This window comes from Rhinolophus ferrumequinum, chromosome 10 (genome assembly GCF_004115265.2).
Source record: "Rhinolophus ferrumequinum isolate MPI-CBG mRhiFer1 chromosome 10, mRhiFer1_v1.p, whole genome shotgun sequence".
Lineage (NCBI taxonomy): Eukaryota > Metazoa > Chordata > Mammalia > Chiroptera > Rhinolophidae > Rhinolophus > Rhinolophus ferrumequinum.
The window spans coordinates 2,939,209-2,953,538 of NC_046293.1; the positions used below are offsets into that span (position 1 = coordinate 2,939,209).

The 14,330-nt window shown below is 59.2% G+C and overlaps 1 protein-coding gene across 4 annotated transcripts in view; it reads left to right on the forward strand.

Annotated features, from left to right (window-relative positions):
* Positions 1-9,458, forward strand: part of CELSR1 (cadherin EGF LAG seven-pass G-type receptor 1) — a 133,245-nt gene extending 123,787 nt beyond the window's left edge. For 2 of the 4 annotated variants that reach the window (XM_033118252.1, XM_033118253.1), the window contains 10 exons: positions 1,233-1,345; positions 1,748-1,827; positions 2,927-3,053; positions 3,797-3,922; positions 4,356-4,450; positions 4,651-4,754; positions 5,032-5,181; positions 5,632-5,862; positions 6,252-6,513; positions 7,346-9,457. In XM_033118252.1, the coding sequence (XP_032974143.1) occupies positions 1,233-1,345; positions 1,748-1,827; positions 2,927-3,053; positions 3,797-3,922; positions 4,356-4,450; positions 4,651-4,754; positions 5,032-5,181; positions 5,632-5,862; positions 6,252-6,513; positions 7,346-7,370 (1,313 nt within the window). In that variant the 3' untranslated portion in view covers positions 7,371-9,457. Of the gene's footprint in view, positions 1-1,232; positions 1,346-1,747; positions 1,828-2,926; positions 3,054-3,796; positions 3,923-4,355; positions 4,451-4,650; positions 4,755-5,031; positions 5,182-5,631; positions 5,863-6,251; positions 6,514-7,345 lie in introns of all 4 variants that reach the window. The other 2 variants (XM_033118250.1, XM_033118251.1) reach the window with 2 other exon arrangements.
* Positions 9,459-14,330: the final 4,872 nt, after the last annotated feature.

The window sequence follows — 14,330 nt, forward strand, 5'->3', positions numbered from 1 at the left end:
TGGGCACAGATACTGCCTCTGTCTAGTTACACTTGAAATGCTATTGCCTCGGAGGTGGCTTTGGGATCTAAATTCAGACACTGTACGTTTCTCACTTCCTTGAAAAACAATTTTTTTTAACACTTAAGTCTTTTGCAAAAAAAACTTAAAATGATTCCCAGGGAACTTCGGGCCAAGATGGAGGCGCTGGCCGACTGCAGCTGGGTTTGCCTGAGCAGACTCGTGTCACCTCTCCCTGCCTGGATCTTCTGATGGCAGCTGGCCGGGCATGGGTGGCCCTCCGCCTCTCCCTCCTGCCTGCCCACGCCGTCTGTGTGGGGGTGAGGGGCGCGTATCACACACGTCCTGTCTGTACTCCGCCCTGTGTGGTCACCTTGGGTGTCCCCTCCAGACAGGGCTGAATGGAGCACAATGTCTCCTCCCAGGCCCCGCGAGGGGGTGGCTTCCATGTCTGCCAGACACCAGAGCACAAGGAAGGGCAGGTTGTCAGAGGTTGTGGGTGCTTGTCCCCAGCCTGGGCCTCCCAGAATCCAGGGGGAAGTGGCAGGAGTGGGGGGAGGATGGGGGAGGGTAGCCACAGGGAGGAAGGAGCAGGTCACACATACTCCTTTCTCCTAAACGAGGTGTGTGTTGAACCCAAAGTTCACCTTGAGGGTTCTGCAAGGACAGGACCCTCCTCTAGCTTGTCACGTGGTTGTTGGAAACAGTGGCTGTGGCTTAGATAATACAGGGAACTCCTCATTTGCATAGCACTTTGGAGTGGTGTGCCGTTTCCGGGGTGTATGTGGGGGGTCTGTGTGTGTGTGTGTGTGCGCAGCACGGGTGTGCTCTCAGGCCCTTCTCCCTTGCACCTGAGGTCTGTCCCAGGAGTCCTGGCTTTCCTGTCGTGCTGTTTGTGCCTGGTCCCATTGCTGCCGTCCCTATCCGTCTCTGGTGTCTCTTAGCAGCCCCGGCCCGGGGGGGCTCCTTGTGGCTGCCTGGTCCTGTGTGGACACGGTGGACCTGTGCTTTAGCCCTGTGACGGGCTTTTCTCTAAGGGAACCTGGACCTTTGTCACATCCTAGCTGTTTATCTTGGGCTCCTGGCCCTTCCCTCTGAGGGCAATGCTGGGGCCCAGGGGTCCTGCCTGGGTGGCACTGGGAGCACCCTGCTGTGGCCACACTCGCCCAACCGGCCCTGGGGAGGGTCCCCTCCTGCGCTGTGGCCCTCACTCACCCCTCTGTGTTGTCCAGGACTCGCGGTGGGCCTGGACCCCCAGGGTTACGGAAACCCCGACTTCTGCTGGCTGTCCCTTCGAGACACCCTGATCTGGAGCTTTGCTGGGCCCATCGGAACGGTGATAATTGTGAGTACGGGGTGGGGGTGGTCTTGGAACCCAAGATTCTCGGGGATATGGGAACCAGAATGCCCTCGGAGCATTGGCGGGAGGGGCTGTTCGGGGCCGGCTGGGTCACCGGCTCCTCTGAGGGGCCAGCAGGGCAGGGAGGGCATCACCCCCACGATGTGGCCTCATCCTCAGACCCACGGATTCGGGGTCTCAGTCCCTGTCCACTGTGAGACCGCTCAGCGTCCAGCCGCCAGGAGGGTCCTGTGCAGGCAGGATGGTGCGTGGGGCCCGAGGCCTTCTCATCCCAGCCTCACCTCCCTGAGCCGGGCTGGAAATGTCCACAGTGTTTGGCATTTGAAGGTCTGTTGTGATGATGCCGATGAGCTGGCCACCTGACTGTGTTTGCATTGTTTTTTCCAGGTCAATACAGTTATTTTTGTTCTGTCTGCAAAAGTTTCCTGCCAAAGAAAGCACCATTATTATGAAAGAAAAGGGATCGTGTAAGTTGGTGCTAAAGCTGACGGGTGGGTGGGACTCGATGTACAGACCCCGAGTGTCTGGTTTACACGCCGGGCAGAGCCCCTGGAAAGTGCCTGTCGCCCTGCAGGCCGGGCGCCTTGGCCACTCCTCAGCTCAGGTGTGGCAGCGTTGTCGGACGGCTGGCTGGGCCCTCCAGAGCACCCCTGCCAGCTGTCTAGAGGGGGTCGACAGGCCGCAGTGGGGGAGAGGCCAGCCACATCTGGGCGCTGTCAGGGCTATGGAACCAAGTAGTGCCTGGATCCAAGTAGCATGGGACACTGTGGAAGGGAAGGAGGGGGTGGGACCACAGGGAGGACCAGGGCAGGGCCGAATGGCAGGACGTTTGGGTCCAGGCCATGTTTAGGGTGGAGGAGAGACAGTGTTGGGTGGTAGATTCACTGAGGGGCAAAGAACTTGAGCAATGTTGTCCAGGCGCCATCCTCCTCCCCTGGGATGGGCATGGCTGTGGTAACAGATGCAGCCGTGAGGAGGCCAGGGTGACAGGTGGGGGAGGTGCTCAGGTGATGGTGATGCTGGGGCCACGGGAATGTCCGGCAAGAATGGGGGCCCAGCACAGAGGAGACCTGCAATGTCGGAGGCAATCCACAAAAAGCCGCAGGGGCGGTCAGGGCAGGCATGGAGTCCAGGAGCTGGGAGGGGTCAAAGGAGAGGAGGACACGACATCCATCAGGCCAGGTGAAGGGGCTGGGAGGTAGGTGAAGGGGTGAGGCCCAAGGAGGGGCCGCGGGGCAGCAGAGGGGCAGGCCTGTCCAGTCCGGAGAGGAGAGCTTAGAAAGGTCTGGGGAAGGAAAGGAAGGTGAGTGGACGGGTGGCAGGACAGATGACAGAGGCACTAGTGGGTGGGTGGATGCACAGAGGGGCGGGAGGAGGACTGGAGTAACGCCCCTTGCCCCTCCTTCTGCTTCCTCCCCTCTGCCCCCCTCCCTCTGCTCCCGCCTCCCCCCTCCCCGCCCCCATTCCCCCTCCCCGGCCCCTCCCCCCTCCCCGCCCCTATTCCCCCTCCCCTCTGCTATCCCCTCCCCCCTCCACGCCCCCATCCCCCACTCGCCCCCACTGCAGCTCCCTGCTGAGGACCGCCTTCCTCCTGCTGCTGCTCATCAGCGCCACCTGGCTGCTGGGGCTGCTGGCGGTGAACAGCGACGTGCTGACCTTCCACTACCTCTTCGCCATCTTCAGCTGCTTACAGGTGGGCAGCTGTGGGATTCACCTGGCCGGGCCTCTGCTTGGACCAGCCCTGGTGACATCATGGGTCACTTGTGCTGTTTCCTGTCTGACATGGTTCAACCCCGGCTGGCCAGGACGGTCCCTGGGGAGTTCCTCGTCCCAGCATTCAGGCTGTGTCTGCACTCTGGGGACAGACCAGGGGGCCGCCCAGGGCTGGGGTTCCAGTGCCGCCGCAGTGTGTTAGGGGTTATAGTGAGGCCTCACCACACACAGTCCCGCCACCAAAAAGAAACCTGTTGTCCCAAACACAGCTCTGCCCAGAGCCTTCCAGGGGCCCCGTTCCTTGGTCCCCCTGTATTGTCAAATACCATCCCTTGCTCAGCCAGTGCAGGGGTTCACACCCCCTCCACAGGCCAGCATAAATCCCACTCATGTCCCCAGGAGGAAGGAGTGTTGGCCATTCACAGTTCACACTAAGGGTTTCCCAGGAAGTTGATTAAGGACGTAATGTGGGGAACCCCAGATGGCCTGAGGGCTGTGGCCAGGATAGGGTCCTTCTGGCCCCCAAATGCTGGCTGCCCTGCCCAGGCTCCCCCTGTGGGGGCGGCCAAGTGTGGGCCCTGGTGGGCATCTCTGCGGTCACGGCACCCTCAGCTCTGCGCATGGGCGGGCTGCACTCTGCATGTCCCCAGGCCTGCGGGTGGGCGTGTAGTGTGGCACTGACCGTGCCTTGGCTTCTTTCCTGACCCACCGCCCTCTGTCCAGGGCCTCTTCGTCCTCCTGTTCCACTGCGTGCTCAACAGGGAGGTCCGGAAGCACCTGAAGGGGGTCCTTGCCGGGAAGAAGCCACATCCGGATGACTCAGCCACCACAAGGGCCACCCTGCTGACGGTAGGAGGCGCCCAGGGACGCCCATAGGGCCTGGGCTGCACTGCTCTGGGGTCCGTGTGGGTGTGTGGACCAAGCAGTAGACACAGCTCTGTGGACTGGTGTCCCTCATGAAGGGGGCATCACAGAGCCGTCCGTGGGGTGGGGCATCTAGCCTGACTAGACGGGGTCTGGCAGTCACAGCCCTGTGTTTCAAGGTCTCAGAAGCACGGGGCCAGGCAGGCGAGGACCTCTGACCAGAAGCAGTGGCCGTGGGAGTGAGGCCGTGCTCTGGCCACTGCGGGGCCAGGCAGTGGGCGCCTCTAGGCGTCTCCGAGGCTCCTGTGCTCTGTGCCCAGCAGGGGCACTGTCAGGGTGCCAGCATGGGGGCTTGCTCTGGAGACAGAGCCACCCTGGTGGCCTCTGCTCGGCCGATGACCAGCCTCCCTTCCCCCAGCGCTCCCTCAACTGCAACACCACCTACAGCGAGGAGCCCAACGTGCTGCGCACGGCCCTGGGAGAGTCCACCGCCTCGCTGGACAGCACCGTCAGGTCCGGCCCCAGCGGGCGCCCTTGCTGTCCTCCTGGGGTGGGGGGTGGCCCAGCTCTCCGAGCAAATGCAGGCTTCGTCACCTCCGTCCCACTCCTGCTGGGAGAGCCCCGAGCCGGGGCTGACGGGTGTTCCTCGTGCCCTTAGAGAGTCATGTGACCCCGGGTGATGGTGCTGAGCCCACCCTCCCCACCCTCTCTAGGGACGAAGGGGGCCAGAAGCTCAGCGTGTCCTCTGGGCCAGCGCGGGGTGGCCACGGGGAGCCAGATTCATCCTTCATCCCCAGGAGCACCAAGAAACCCCACGGTACGTGTCGCCCTGAGGGTGGTCTCCCGTCAGCCTGCACGTCTCCTCCCAGGGGGCTGTGGGTGAGATCTCATTGGCTCTTGTCTGTCCCACGTCCCTTTCGGTTACTGGAGAACATACATACAGCCTTGCCGAGGTGTCTGCAGCTGTGTCACAATCGGAGGGTCAGCAGGGGTCCGACGGCCCCCAAATGCCTGGAACCCAGGTGGCTGTGCTCTGCCCTTGGCAGGAAGCCCGCCCCACGGGCCTGAGCCTCTGTCCGTCCTGTCCTCCACAGGGCACGATTCGGACTCCGACAGTGAGCTGTCCCTGGATGAGCAAAGCAGCTCTTACGCCTCCTCACATTCGTCGGACAGTGAGGACGATGGTGTGGAGGCTCAGGAGAAATGGGACCCGAGCCGGGGCCCTGTCCACAGCACCCCCAAAGGTGAGGGAGTGGCACAGCGGGCCAGGACACAGAGCTGAGCAGCACCAAGGACGGAGCTGGTGGGAGGTGCTGGCAGGCAGGAGGCCCCCTTCTTACAATATTCGGAGTCCAGGCAAAGAGTTGGGGGTCCGTCTGGAGACCCTCACTGCAAGCTCACAAAGTTGACCCTACCTGCTGCAGGGGGAACCAGCGTGAGGTTCCTAGATACTGGCGTGCAGTGTGGGGGACTGCATCCTGGGCCCCACTGTCAGGTCATTCCCTCAGCCTCAGTTTCCCCACCTGGAGGGTGTGGCCCTGTCAGGCCTGCAGGTCTGGGAGTGGTGGGTCAGGACACTGAGGACGCACACTTCCCGTGGAGGGACAATCCACAGCTTTTTAGGGGGGCGTAGCTCCAAGCGGTTGGAGGTGGGAGGGCCTCCCTGCTTGTTGAGGTTCACCCTTGTGCCTCAGACGCTGTGGCCAACCACATCCCTGCCGGCTGGCCCGAAGAGAGCCTGGCAGGTAGCGACAGTGAGGAGCTGGGCGAGAAGCCGTGCCTGAAAGTGGAGACCAAGGTCAGCGTGGAGCTGCACCTGGACCAGCAGGGCAACCACTGCAGCGAGCGCCTCCTGGACGGGGACATCGGGGTCCAGTCCAGGCCTGGGGGTGCGCCCCCCACTCAGCCCCCGGAGCAGAGAAAAGGTACCTCCAGGTGGTGCGGGCCCCACTCCCCCGAAGTCTCCGGTCCTGAGTCGGGGACGGAGGGATGGAGTTCGGGGCGGGGTGCCATGGTGGCGGAGGGGCTGCTGGGTAGGGAGGGGCCTGCTTGGCTGGGGACGGGGCGGGGTGCAGGTGGGTGGGGGCGGGGCCTGCTCACGGAGTTGGGGGTGGAGCAGAGACGTCCATGGGGGATGGGGTGCGGGGGCCGGGGCTGGTGTCTGGGTGGAAAGAGGTGACTGTCGCCACCGCTCTGAGACCCCAGGAGGGAGACCCAGCGGCGGAGGGCTTCTCGGATCTGTGGGGACAGTCCCTCCCCAAGTCCGCTGCAGCCAGCAGGTCAGCCTGTCACCTTCTCTATCACCCACACCCAGGCATCTTGAAAAACAAAGTCACCTACCCGCCGCCGCTGACGGAGAAGACCCTCAAGTCCCGGCTCCGGGAGAAGCTGGCCGAGTGTGAGCAGAGCCCTGCGTCGTCGCGCTCGTCCTCCCTGGGCTCCAGCGACGGGGTCCGCGGCCCCGATGGCGCCATCACCGTCAAGAACCTGCGCCGGGAACCGGGGCGCGAGCACCTCAATGGGGTGGCCATGAACGTGCACGCCGGGAGCGCCCAGGCTCACGGCTCTGACTCCGAGTGAGTAGCGGAGGGGTGGACGCCAACCGGCTTTCCCTTTGTCCCCATCCAGAGGCAGTGGTTGGGGCCTCAGCACCGAGGGGCACCCGGGCAGGCGCTGGGGCTGCGGTGCGTTACAGGCCTTTGGGGGGAGGGCCTTCAGTTCCGGCCAGAGAGGGGTCCTGTCCTGGGAGGTTGCCAACACTCAGACCCTGTGGGGGCTACATTAGCCACAGCCCTAAAGTCTGGTCCAGCCTGGAATTTCTAGGACTTGAGACCATGCTGGACTACGCATTTTGTAAGTGTCATCTCCTTGCCCAAGTGTCATCACTAGCCCGTTTCGTGGCTGAGGACACTGAGTCTCAGCTCAGAGGGTGCCCAGCTACAGAGGCAAGAGCTAGGATCCTGGCTCAAACCGGCCTGCTGGCCTGCCCCATGGCTCTTCCTGTACACTCCCAAGGGAGGAGCATAGAGTGGGAACCAGGGCTTCTAGAATGGCCTTCCTAGAACAGAAAGAATGAGTCTGGTTGCCAGCTTTGGTAGTCCAGCTCCAGTGCGAGGTCCACGACCTGGAGGACGCTCAGACGGCCCGGCCCTCCAGTGACCTGGTTGTCAGGGAGGCAGGTTCAACCTGCCCTCTCTCCTGCCTGTTTCCCACGGAGCTGTGTCCGCACAAGCTTGCACTCCCCAGAGCCCTCCGGGCGTCCCCTGTCCCTTGAGTGAGGGGTTCTGCCCCCTGAGTGGGGTGGGATCCTTTCGTGACCTAGGACCTGGCCCAGCGGCTGGCTTCAGGGGCAGCAGGGGCTGTCCCTGCTGACCCTCCGCCTGCCTCATGGCTTCTTCCCACGCACAGAGGCAGTAACGAAACTTCAATTTGAACCATCAGGAAACTGTGAGCCAAGCCCGTCACCTCCACCCAGGCCCCTGTGCTGTGTGGTTGCACCCTTGGACCTTGGAGCCCGAGGGGCCACTGCCGTTACAGTGAAGTAGGCTCTGGAGGTCCCTCCAGTGGCAGCCCCATGACTGGTCCTGGGCTGCCCTCTGGGGCTCTGGGCCCATCCAGAGCCGTGACAAGTGCCAAAGGCCACAGGCACGAGGAGGCGTGGACTCCCGGGCCGGCACAGCTCAATCCTCAGACTGCAGACAGAGCCAAAACCATGCACTGGCCTGGCCAGGAGAGCGCCCGGCACAAGAGCTGGCAGAGCCGAGCTGGCTTGGTGAGAGGAACCGCCAGGCCGGGTTTGCCAGAGTTTGGGGATGCCAGGCAAAGACCAAGGTCCAGCTGCCCAGGCAGCGTCTCCCTGCTGTACAAGCCCCTGGCCAGTAGCCTCAACAGCCCTTTGCAAAGCACCCCTTGTCTTAAAGCAAATGACTTCCCTTTGTGGAAAAGGTGTAGATACTTTTATATATTTGTATGGAACTGTGAGAAGGTCAAAACCTGTGTATATTTTGTACTTGTACTGACTCAGTTGATACCGGGAGGTCTGTGGAAGCACCTCTCACTGTTTTTTATATAAGGAAGAGTGCACAGTTGTACTTGAACCCGGCTTGCGTTGATGCAACTGGTGCCCCAGGAAATCAACGGCGGGAAGTGCGCTGGGAGAGAGGTTGAAACCAAGCTGATGGAGGCCTGTGCTGCTTACAGCCACTGAGCAAGGAGCCCCGGGCATTACACACAGCTGCCTGAATTCACAACACGTCTGTGTTTGAGATGTTTGCCCTCGGCTCCCATCTGCCTCGACGGCTGTGGATCCAAGACGGGGCAATCTGGATCTGGGTAGGACTCCAGGAGCCCTGCCGAGGTCAATGTAGAATGTGGGTGCCACACGCCTGTGGTCTTCACACTGGTCATTCCCTGGCCGCACCCCTCTCGCTGCCACCCCCCTTGCGCCCCGCTCTAGGCCCTACAGCGCCTCCCTGGCCCCCTTCCCAGTTGGCCTGGTCCCGCAGGTGGGGAATTCCGTTGTCCCCTCTGCTCCTGGTCTCCGTGGCATTTTAAAGTGTTCACACGTCCCGATTCAGACCGAGGTATGAGGTCTTCCAGGATGTCACATTCCTTCCTGCCAATTTTCTAGCTCTTTTAGACTCCGACGATCTCCAGGCAGGCTAGGGTCCCACCCCCAGAGTCTGACCAATTACTTCATTTCGCTTCAAATGGCCAATTGTGCAACTGGACAAAGCCACAGCCACCCTTTCAATGGTTACCAAGCTGTTTTTTGGAAACTCATACCAAGGACCGGCTGTGACTGTCCCATTGTGGGCAGTTGGCACAGCGTGGCCCTAGGGGCTGTGGAATGGGGCCCAGAATTATTCAGATTCGTTTTATTTCAGTGTTTCCTTTGTTCTTCAAATCAAATCAGATGCCCAAATAAATGATCAGCACAGCTGCTTCCAAATATAAGAAACCATAAAATATGATGAAAATCAAGTAAAATGAAAAGATTCCCATTCTGTGTCATTCTGATGAAAATGTGAGCCTTGTTAACGACTGCATGAGAGGCAGCGAATATTTGAAACTGGTCTAAGACCATAGCGTAATTCAGAAAGGAAATGAGATCCCAAAGTCCGCAGGCCTGAATGAATTATATATGTGCCTTAACAGGTGAGTGGCCTTTGAAGATACAAAATGATCATACCTGCAGATGTTTCCCATTGATGAGACATTTACTAAGTAAAAAAAGGCTTTATTATTTTTGAGTCTCTGAACACTCCATATTATTGCTTACTCTCCTGCAACTGGGTTTTGCCCCTTGAGATGTAGTTTTAAATTTGATCAGAACTGTTGTTACCAAAACACAATTGTCAGTTTTATTAAGACAGGAAAAATGTAAACCTATTTTTGTGACTTAAGACTTTATGACAGAGATTAGACACTGGAGGTTTTTTTAAAAAACAAATGTATATTTATTAATGTTCAGAACACTGGAATTGCAACACAAATGAGAAAAGAGTCTACAATAAATTAAGATTTTTGAATTTGTACTTGTGCTGTGGTGGTTTCCCTCCCATCCCCCATGTCCCTCCTCCCTCCTCTTTCTCAGGCAGCTGTGGAAGGGACCAAGTACGGGATGCTGATGACAAGCCTCCGGGAACACGCACAGGCCACAACTTTCTGTTCATTCTCTTTCAGGGGTTTCCTGAGATCTGTAAATTTATGTCTCTCACCCAATGGGGGAAATTTTTAGCCAGTATTTCTTCCATTTTTTCTTTTCCTGCACCAATCTCTTTCTCCTGTCCTGCTGGGCCTCTGGTCACACAAATGTTAGACCTTTGATACTGTCCCACAGGTCTTTGAGGCTCTGTTCATCTGTTTTCATTCTTTTTTCTCTCTGTTCTTCAGATTCGATCATTTCTAGTGATCGATCAACAAGTTCTCTGATTCTTTCCTCTGTCATCTCCGTTCTCTTGAGTCCATCCAGTGAATTTTATTTCAAATATTGCCCTTTTAAGTTCTAAAATTTCCATTTGGTTCCTTTTATAATCATCATTTCTCTGCTGAGGACTTCCAGTTTTCCATGCATTTCTAGAGTGTTTACCTCTACTTCGGGAGCATAGTTACAACAGCTGCTTTAGCACATCTGGGTTGTCCTGGAGCTGAGGTCTGTTGTCTTTTCTCTTGGCAGTTTCCTGGCTCTTTGTACACTGATTAATTTCAAAGTGAATCTTTGCTTGACATTTTGAATGTCCTGAGACGGGGGCCTGTTAAACTCCTCTGGCAGACGTTATTTTTTATATTTCAGCAGGCAAGCAGCCTGCTGCTCGGGTTAGGAGCACGAGTTCTACGTCGCCTTCTATGATCAGTGAGTCCCAGCGTCAGGTTAGTGGTCAGGGCCGTGGCTGTACTGCCTGGGGAGGGTCTGCCCTGCATATCTGCCACTCAGTCTGGGACGGGGCTGGTAGTCTTGGTCCTAGTTCTGTCCTCAAAGCCATGCTGTCTTGAGTCTGCTCCCTTCACCCTCATCTCAGGGGTGAGCCAGCACCCGTGTCCATATCCATGAAAAACGAGGGGGTCCAGCTCGCTCCTCTCTGGGATTTGCCTCACATGCTCTAACTCTTGGGGCCCCTTTCTTGGTTCCTCTGTCTAGAAGGATGGGTTTCTCCCAGAGTTGTAGCCACCTGCACTGTCTCACACTTCCCCAACTGGGGCCACCCTCGGGGAACAGTAGTGAGGCCAAAAGAGAGGGAAAACAATAACAGATTTGCCCCCACTCTTCAGCCCACAGGGCCCTCCCCCTTTCCCAGGCCTCTCTTGGAGGCTTTGCCCCAGTGCTGGCTGCACAGCTCCAGAGACTGGAGTCGCTCTTGGGTCAAATCTGGGAGGAAAGAAAGAAGAAAGCCACCCCCGAACACCCCCAACCCCCAAAGGTCATTCTTCAAGTTTTTCTTCTCATCACTTGTCAAAGTGCTCCGTAGTGAACATGATCCAATGACCTGTCTCAACCCAAAGCCAAGCTTAATGGGCAAGCACAGAAGCTTTGGAGGAAGAGAAAGTAACCCCTGATGGAGGGGAGCAGGCCTGGTGCATCGTCCGGGCCTGCGTGTCCTCCCACGGATGTGTCGCACAGAACACCAGTCTCAGACAAGGCCACTCTGGGACCGAGAGGGAACAAGACAAAAACAAGCCCCTCCATAATCACGTGTGAACACAGACGTGAACATCTGAACATCGTTCACGCCACAGAAACGTCCAAACCACCTGTTCCAGCTACAGGAGTGCCCGCTGCCGCACCAATCACAGCTGTGGCCTCGCTCCAGGCCTCCCTCCCTGCAGACAAGGTTTATCAAGACGGCCAAGGGGGGTGGGGAGGGGAGGAGCGTGGCCCGGTGGCTCAGGCGGTTGGAGCTGCATGCTTCTAATGCCGAACGCTGCTGGTTCGATTCCCACATGGGCCAGTGGGCTCTCAAACACAAGGTTGCCTGTTAGACTGGAGTCCTGCAAGGGATGGTGGGCTCCGCCCCCTGCAACTAACAACTAACAACTGGCAACTGGACCTGGAGCTGAGCTGCGCTCTCCACAACTAAGAAAGAACAACAATTTGACTTGGAAAAAGTCCTGGAAGTACACACTTGTGGAAACAGAGCCCCGGAGAGCAGTTTCCAGGCTCTCGGCCTCACATGGAAAGGTGCTGGCTCAGGTAGTAGGTGGCCATCAGCTGTGAGTAGTTGGCCATCAGCTGTTACTGGTTAGCCATTAGCCACTGATATAACTGCCGTGGCTGAGCTAGCAAGGTGGTGTGGCGTGTGGTGTGCTGGCGTGGCGTGGTGTGGCATGGCAGAGTGTGGATTGCGGATTGCAGAGAGGTGGATTGCAGTTAGCACAGCAGATTGCAGTTAGCAAGTGAGGTTGGTGTGGCAGAGAGAAGTGGACAGCGGATTGCGGATCGTGTGGCTCCTGCTTCCTGTATCTCCAACCCAACCCCCAGCGAGACTATAGTGGTGTGACTCCCCTATCTATGGCTCCGTGGGAGTTCTTTTGGCCTCACCATATCCTGCGTTCTTATGCGGGGAGCAGGACTAGAGACTCCAGATGGGACCCTGCCTGCTACCCCACGTGACAGCACTGTTCCCCAATAAAAGTCCTGTTCCCTTTCCCCAATAAAAAAAAAAAGGCGCCCGAAGGTGGAGGAGAGCAGAGGTTTGGGGAGGCTTCCCAGGGCATGGATGTGGGGCAGGCAGGCTGAGGGGTTTGAAACTGACTCAGGGCCCAAGTGTGAAGCGAGCACAGTTCTCTGTCTCACTGAGAATACTCTGGAAACGAGCGGGGTTGGGAGGATAGGGGATGGGGGGTACGGGGGACAACACTTTCGTTTATATAGGGTCTGAGCCCAGAAAGTTTTCTCATTTCCTTTCCCTTCTCTCATCAGTGACGGGCCTGGCACCTGGGGTACCCCTGTGGAGAGGGTGGGGGTGGTGCACATGTCCTACTTCTCAGCCCAGCCCCTCTGGCCTGTATAGGGTCTTCTGAAGGTCACCTGGGGGTACAACCCCGGAGTCGGTGGGCCCCAGGTGCCTGGGCAGGGCTGGGGGAGAGGCCAGGGTCCCCACCGCCATCTTGACCCAATGGCGCCCCCTGGCCGACAGCAGCTGCTCAATCTCTCTGAACCTTGCCCAGGGGCCTTGCAGAGTTGCCAGTGGCCTTGAGGGCACCCTGCAGGCAGGCTGTGCCCACCAGAGGAATGGCAGCACTGCTGGCCAGGAGGCCGCCATGGGCACCAGCCCCGGTGAGGCCTACGTGAGCTGTGCCCCCTCCACTGGCTGACCTGGCAGGCTGGGGGGCTGGTATCAGGCTGGCAGGACGGGCCGAGCCGTCGGGAGGCTGGAAGGGCAGCCCCCCTCAGCCGCCCTCCCTCCTTCCCACTGATGTTCCTGCCACTTGGAGAGTCCGCCATGCGCCGAGCAGGGCGGGCACTGTGGAGACTCCCCAGACGGGCCACATCACAGCCCTCCGTTCCCAAGGCAGTGAATTAGGGAAACCTGAGCGCAGGGAGGCTCCGTGCTGCCCTTTGAGCAGGTGGAACAAAGGCGGCGTTTCAGCCCCGGCCTCCACGCTGGGCGAGGATCCCCAGGGACCACGGGGCCCCTGTTGGCCTGCCCAATCCCCACGGCTCAGCACACCATGGAAAGCCGTGGTCGGCCCCCTGGCCAGGGCAGAGCAGGGCCTCCCTGGTCCAGCCCGGCTGCAGTGAGCAGGCTAAGGTGGCACTGGGGGCAGCTGCTCACCGGGTCCTGTCCCCCTCTGGCCACCGGGCCAAGCCCTCTGCCTCTCAGGGCCTGTTTCTTCACGAGGAACAGGGGACCAGCCTCAGAAGTCACATGGCAGCTGCTCTGGCCCACTCCCTTCCCTGGGGAGCCCCCACTGGGTGAGGCCTCAGGGCAGAAGTACAGAAGGCAGGGGCCTGGGGGCTGACCCGAGGGGGTGGGGGGCTTCAGCTTTTTCGACGGCACTTCTTCCCTAATCAGAAGACGCAGCTCTCTGAGCACTGCGCCTGCTTAGATCAGCTGCCACTTTCTAACTGCTCTGTTTCTGTCACAAGCCCAGGCCCGTGGGGGACTCTTGGAGGTGACAGTGGGGGGCCGGGGTCTTCTTAGCCCTACTGAGATGTGTCCTCGTGTGGGGTTTGCCCACTTCATATGACAGGGTCCAGGCTGAGTTCCCAGGCCCTCAATGTAGAGTGGGCACCGCTGAGGTGGGCGGCTTCCGTCCAGCCCCTAGAGGTAGGGGTGGCTGGCACCCCTCTCAGCCCCTCAGTGGCTCGGTCTTGAAGTTCCCCCATACCAAGGCCTGTCACCCTGATGCTAAGGGTCACACTAAGCTGGCTGTGGGGTCATGGGGCCACTGCACCTCACGTCCTTTGCCCCAGGCTGGAGGGGCATGGTGCCAGGCTTAAGGCTGGTTTTCCCGGCAGGCTGCAGCCCCCATGCAAGTCCCAAGTGAGGTGTGTGGTCCTCACCGGGTGGCAGGCCTGGCTGTGCAGCAGGGCGACCGCTCCACAATGGACAGAAACCAACGGCACCTGTAGCCCCGTCTCCCTCGGGGCGAGGCCCGGCGTTGCAGGCCACGCTGCAGAAACGCTGCCAGGCACCGGTGGTCTGGACGGAGGGCCAAGTGGGCCGTTCCTCGCTCCCTGACCCACTACCGCTAACTTCTCAAATCCAACCCTGGTCCCTGCCTGCCACTTCGCCCCACCTTCCACAGCCCACCTGGTCCCTTTCTGTCCTCTCCCATCTGTACCTCAGAGACCAACGGGATCATCTGCTCAAAGCCCTCCCCTCCCGTCCGGAAGGAAGCCCACTCCTCACTGGTGCTCTGGGGTGCCTGTCACCCCATTGGGGCTGTC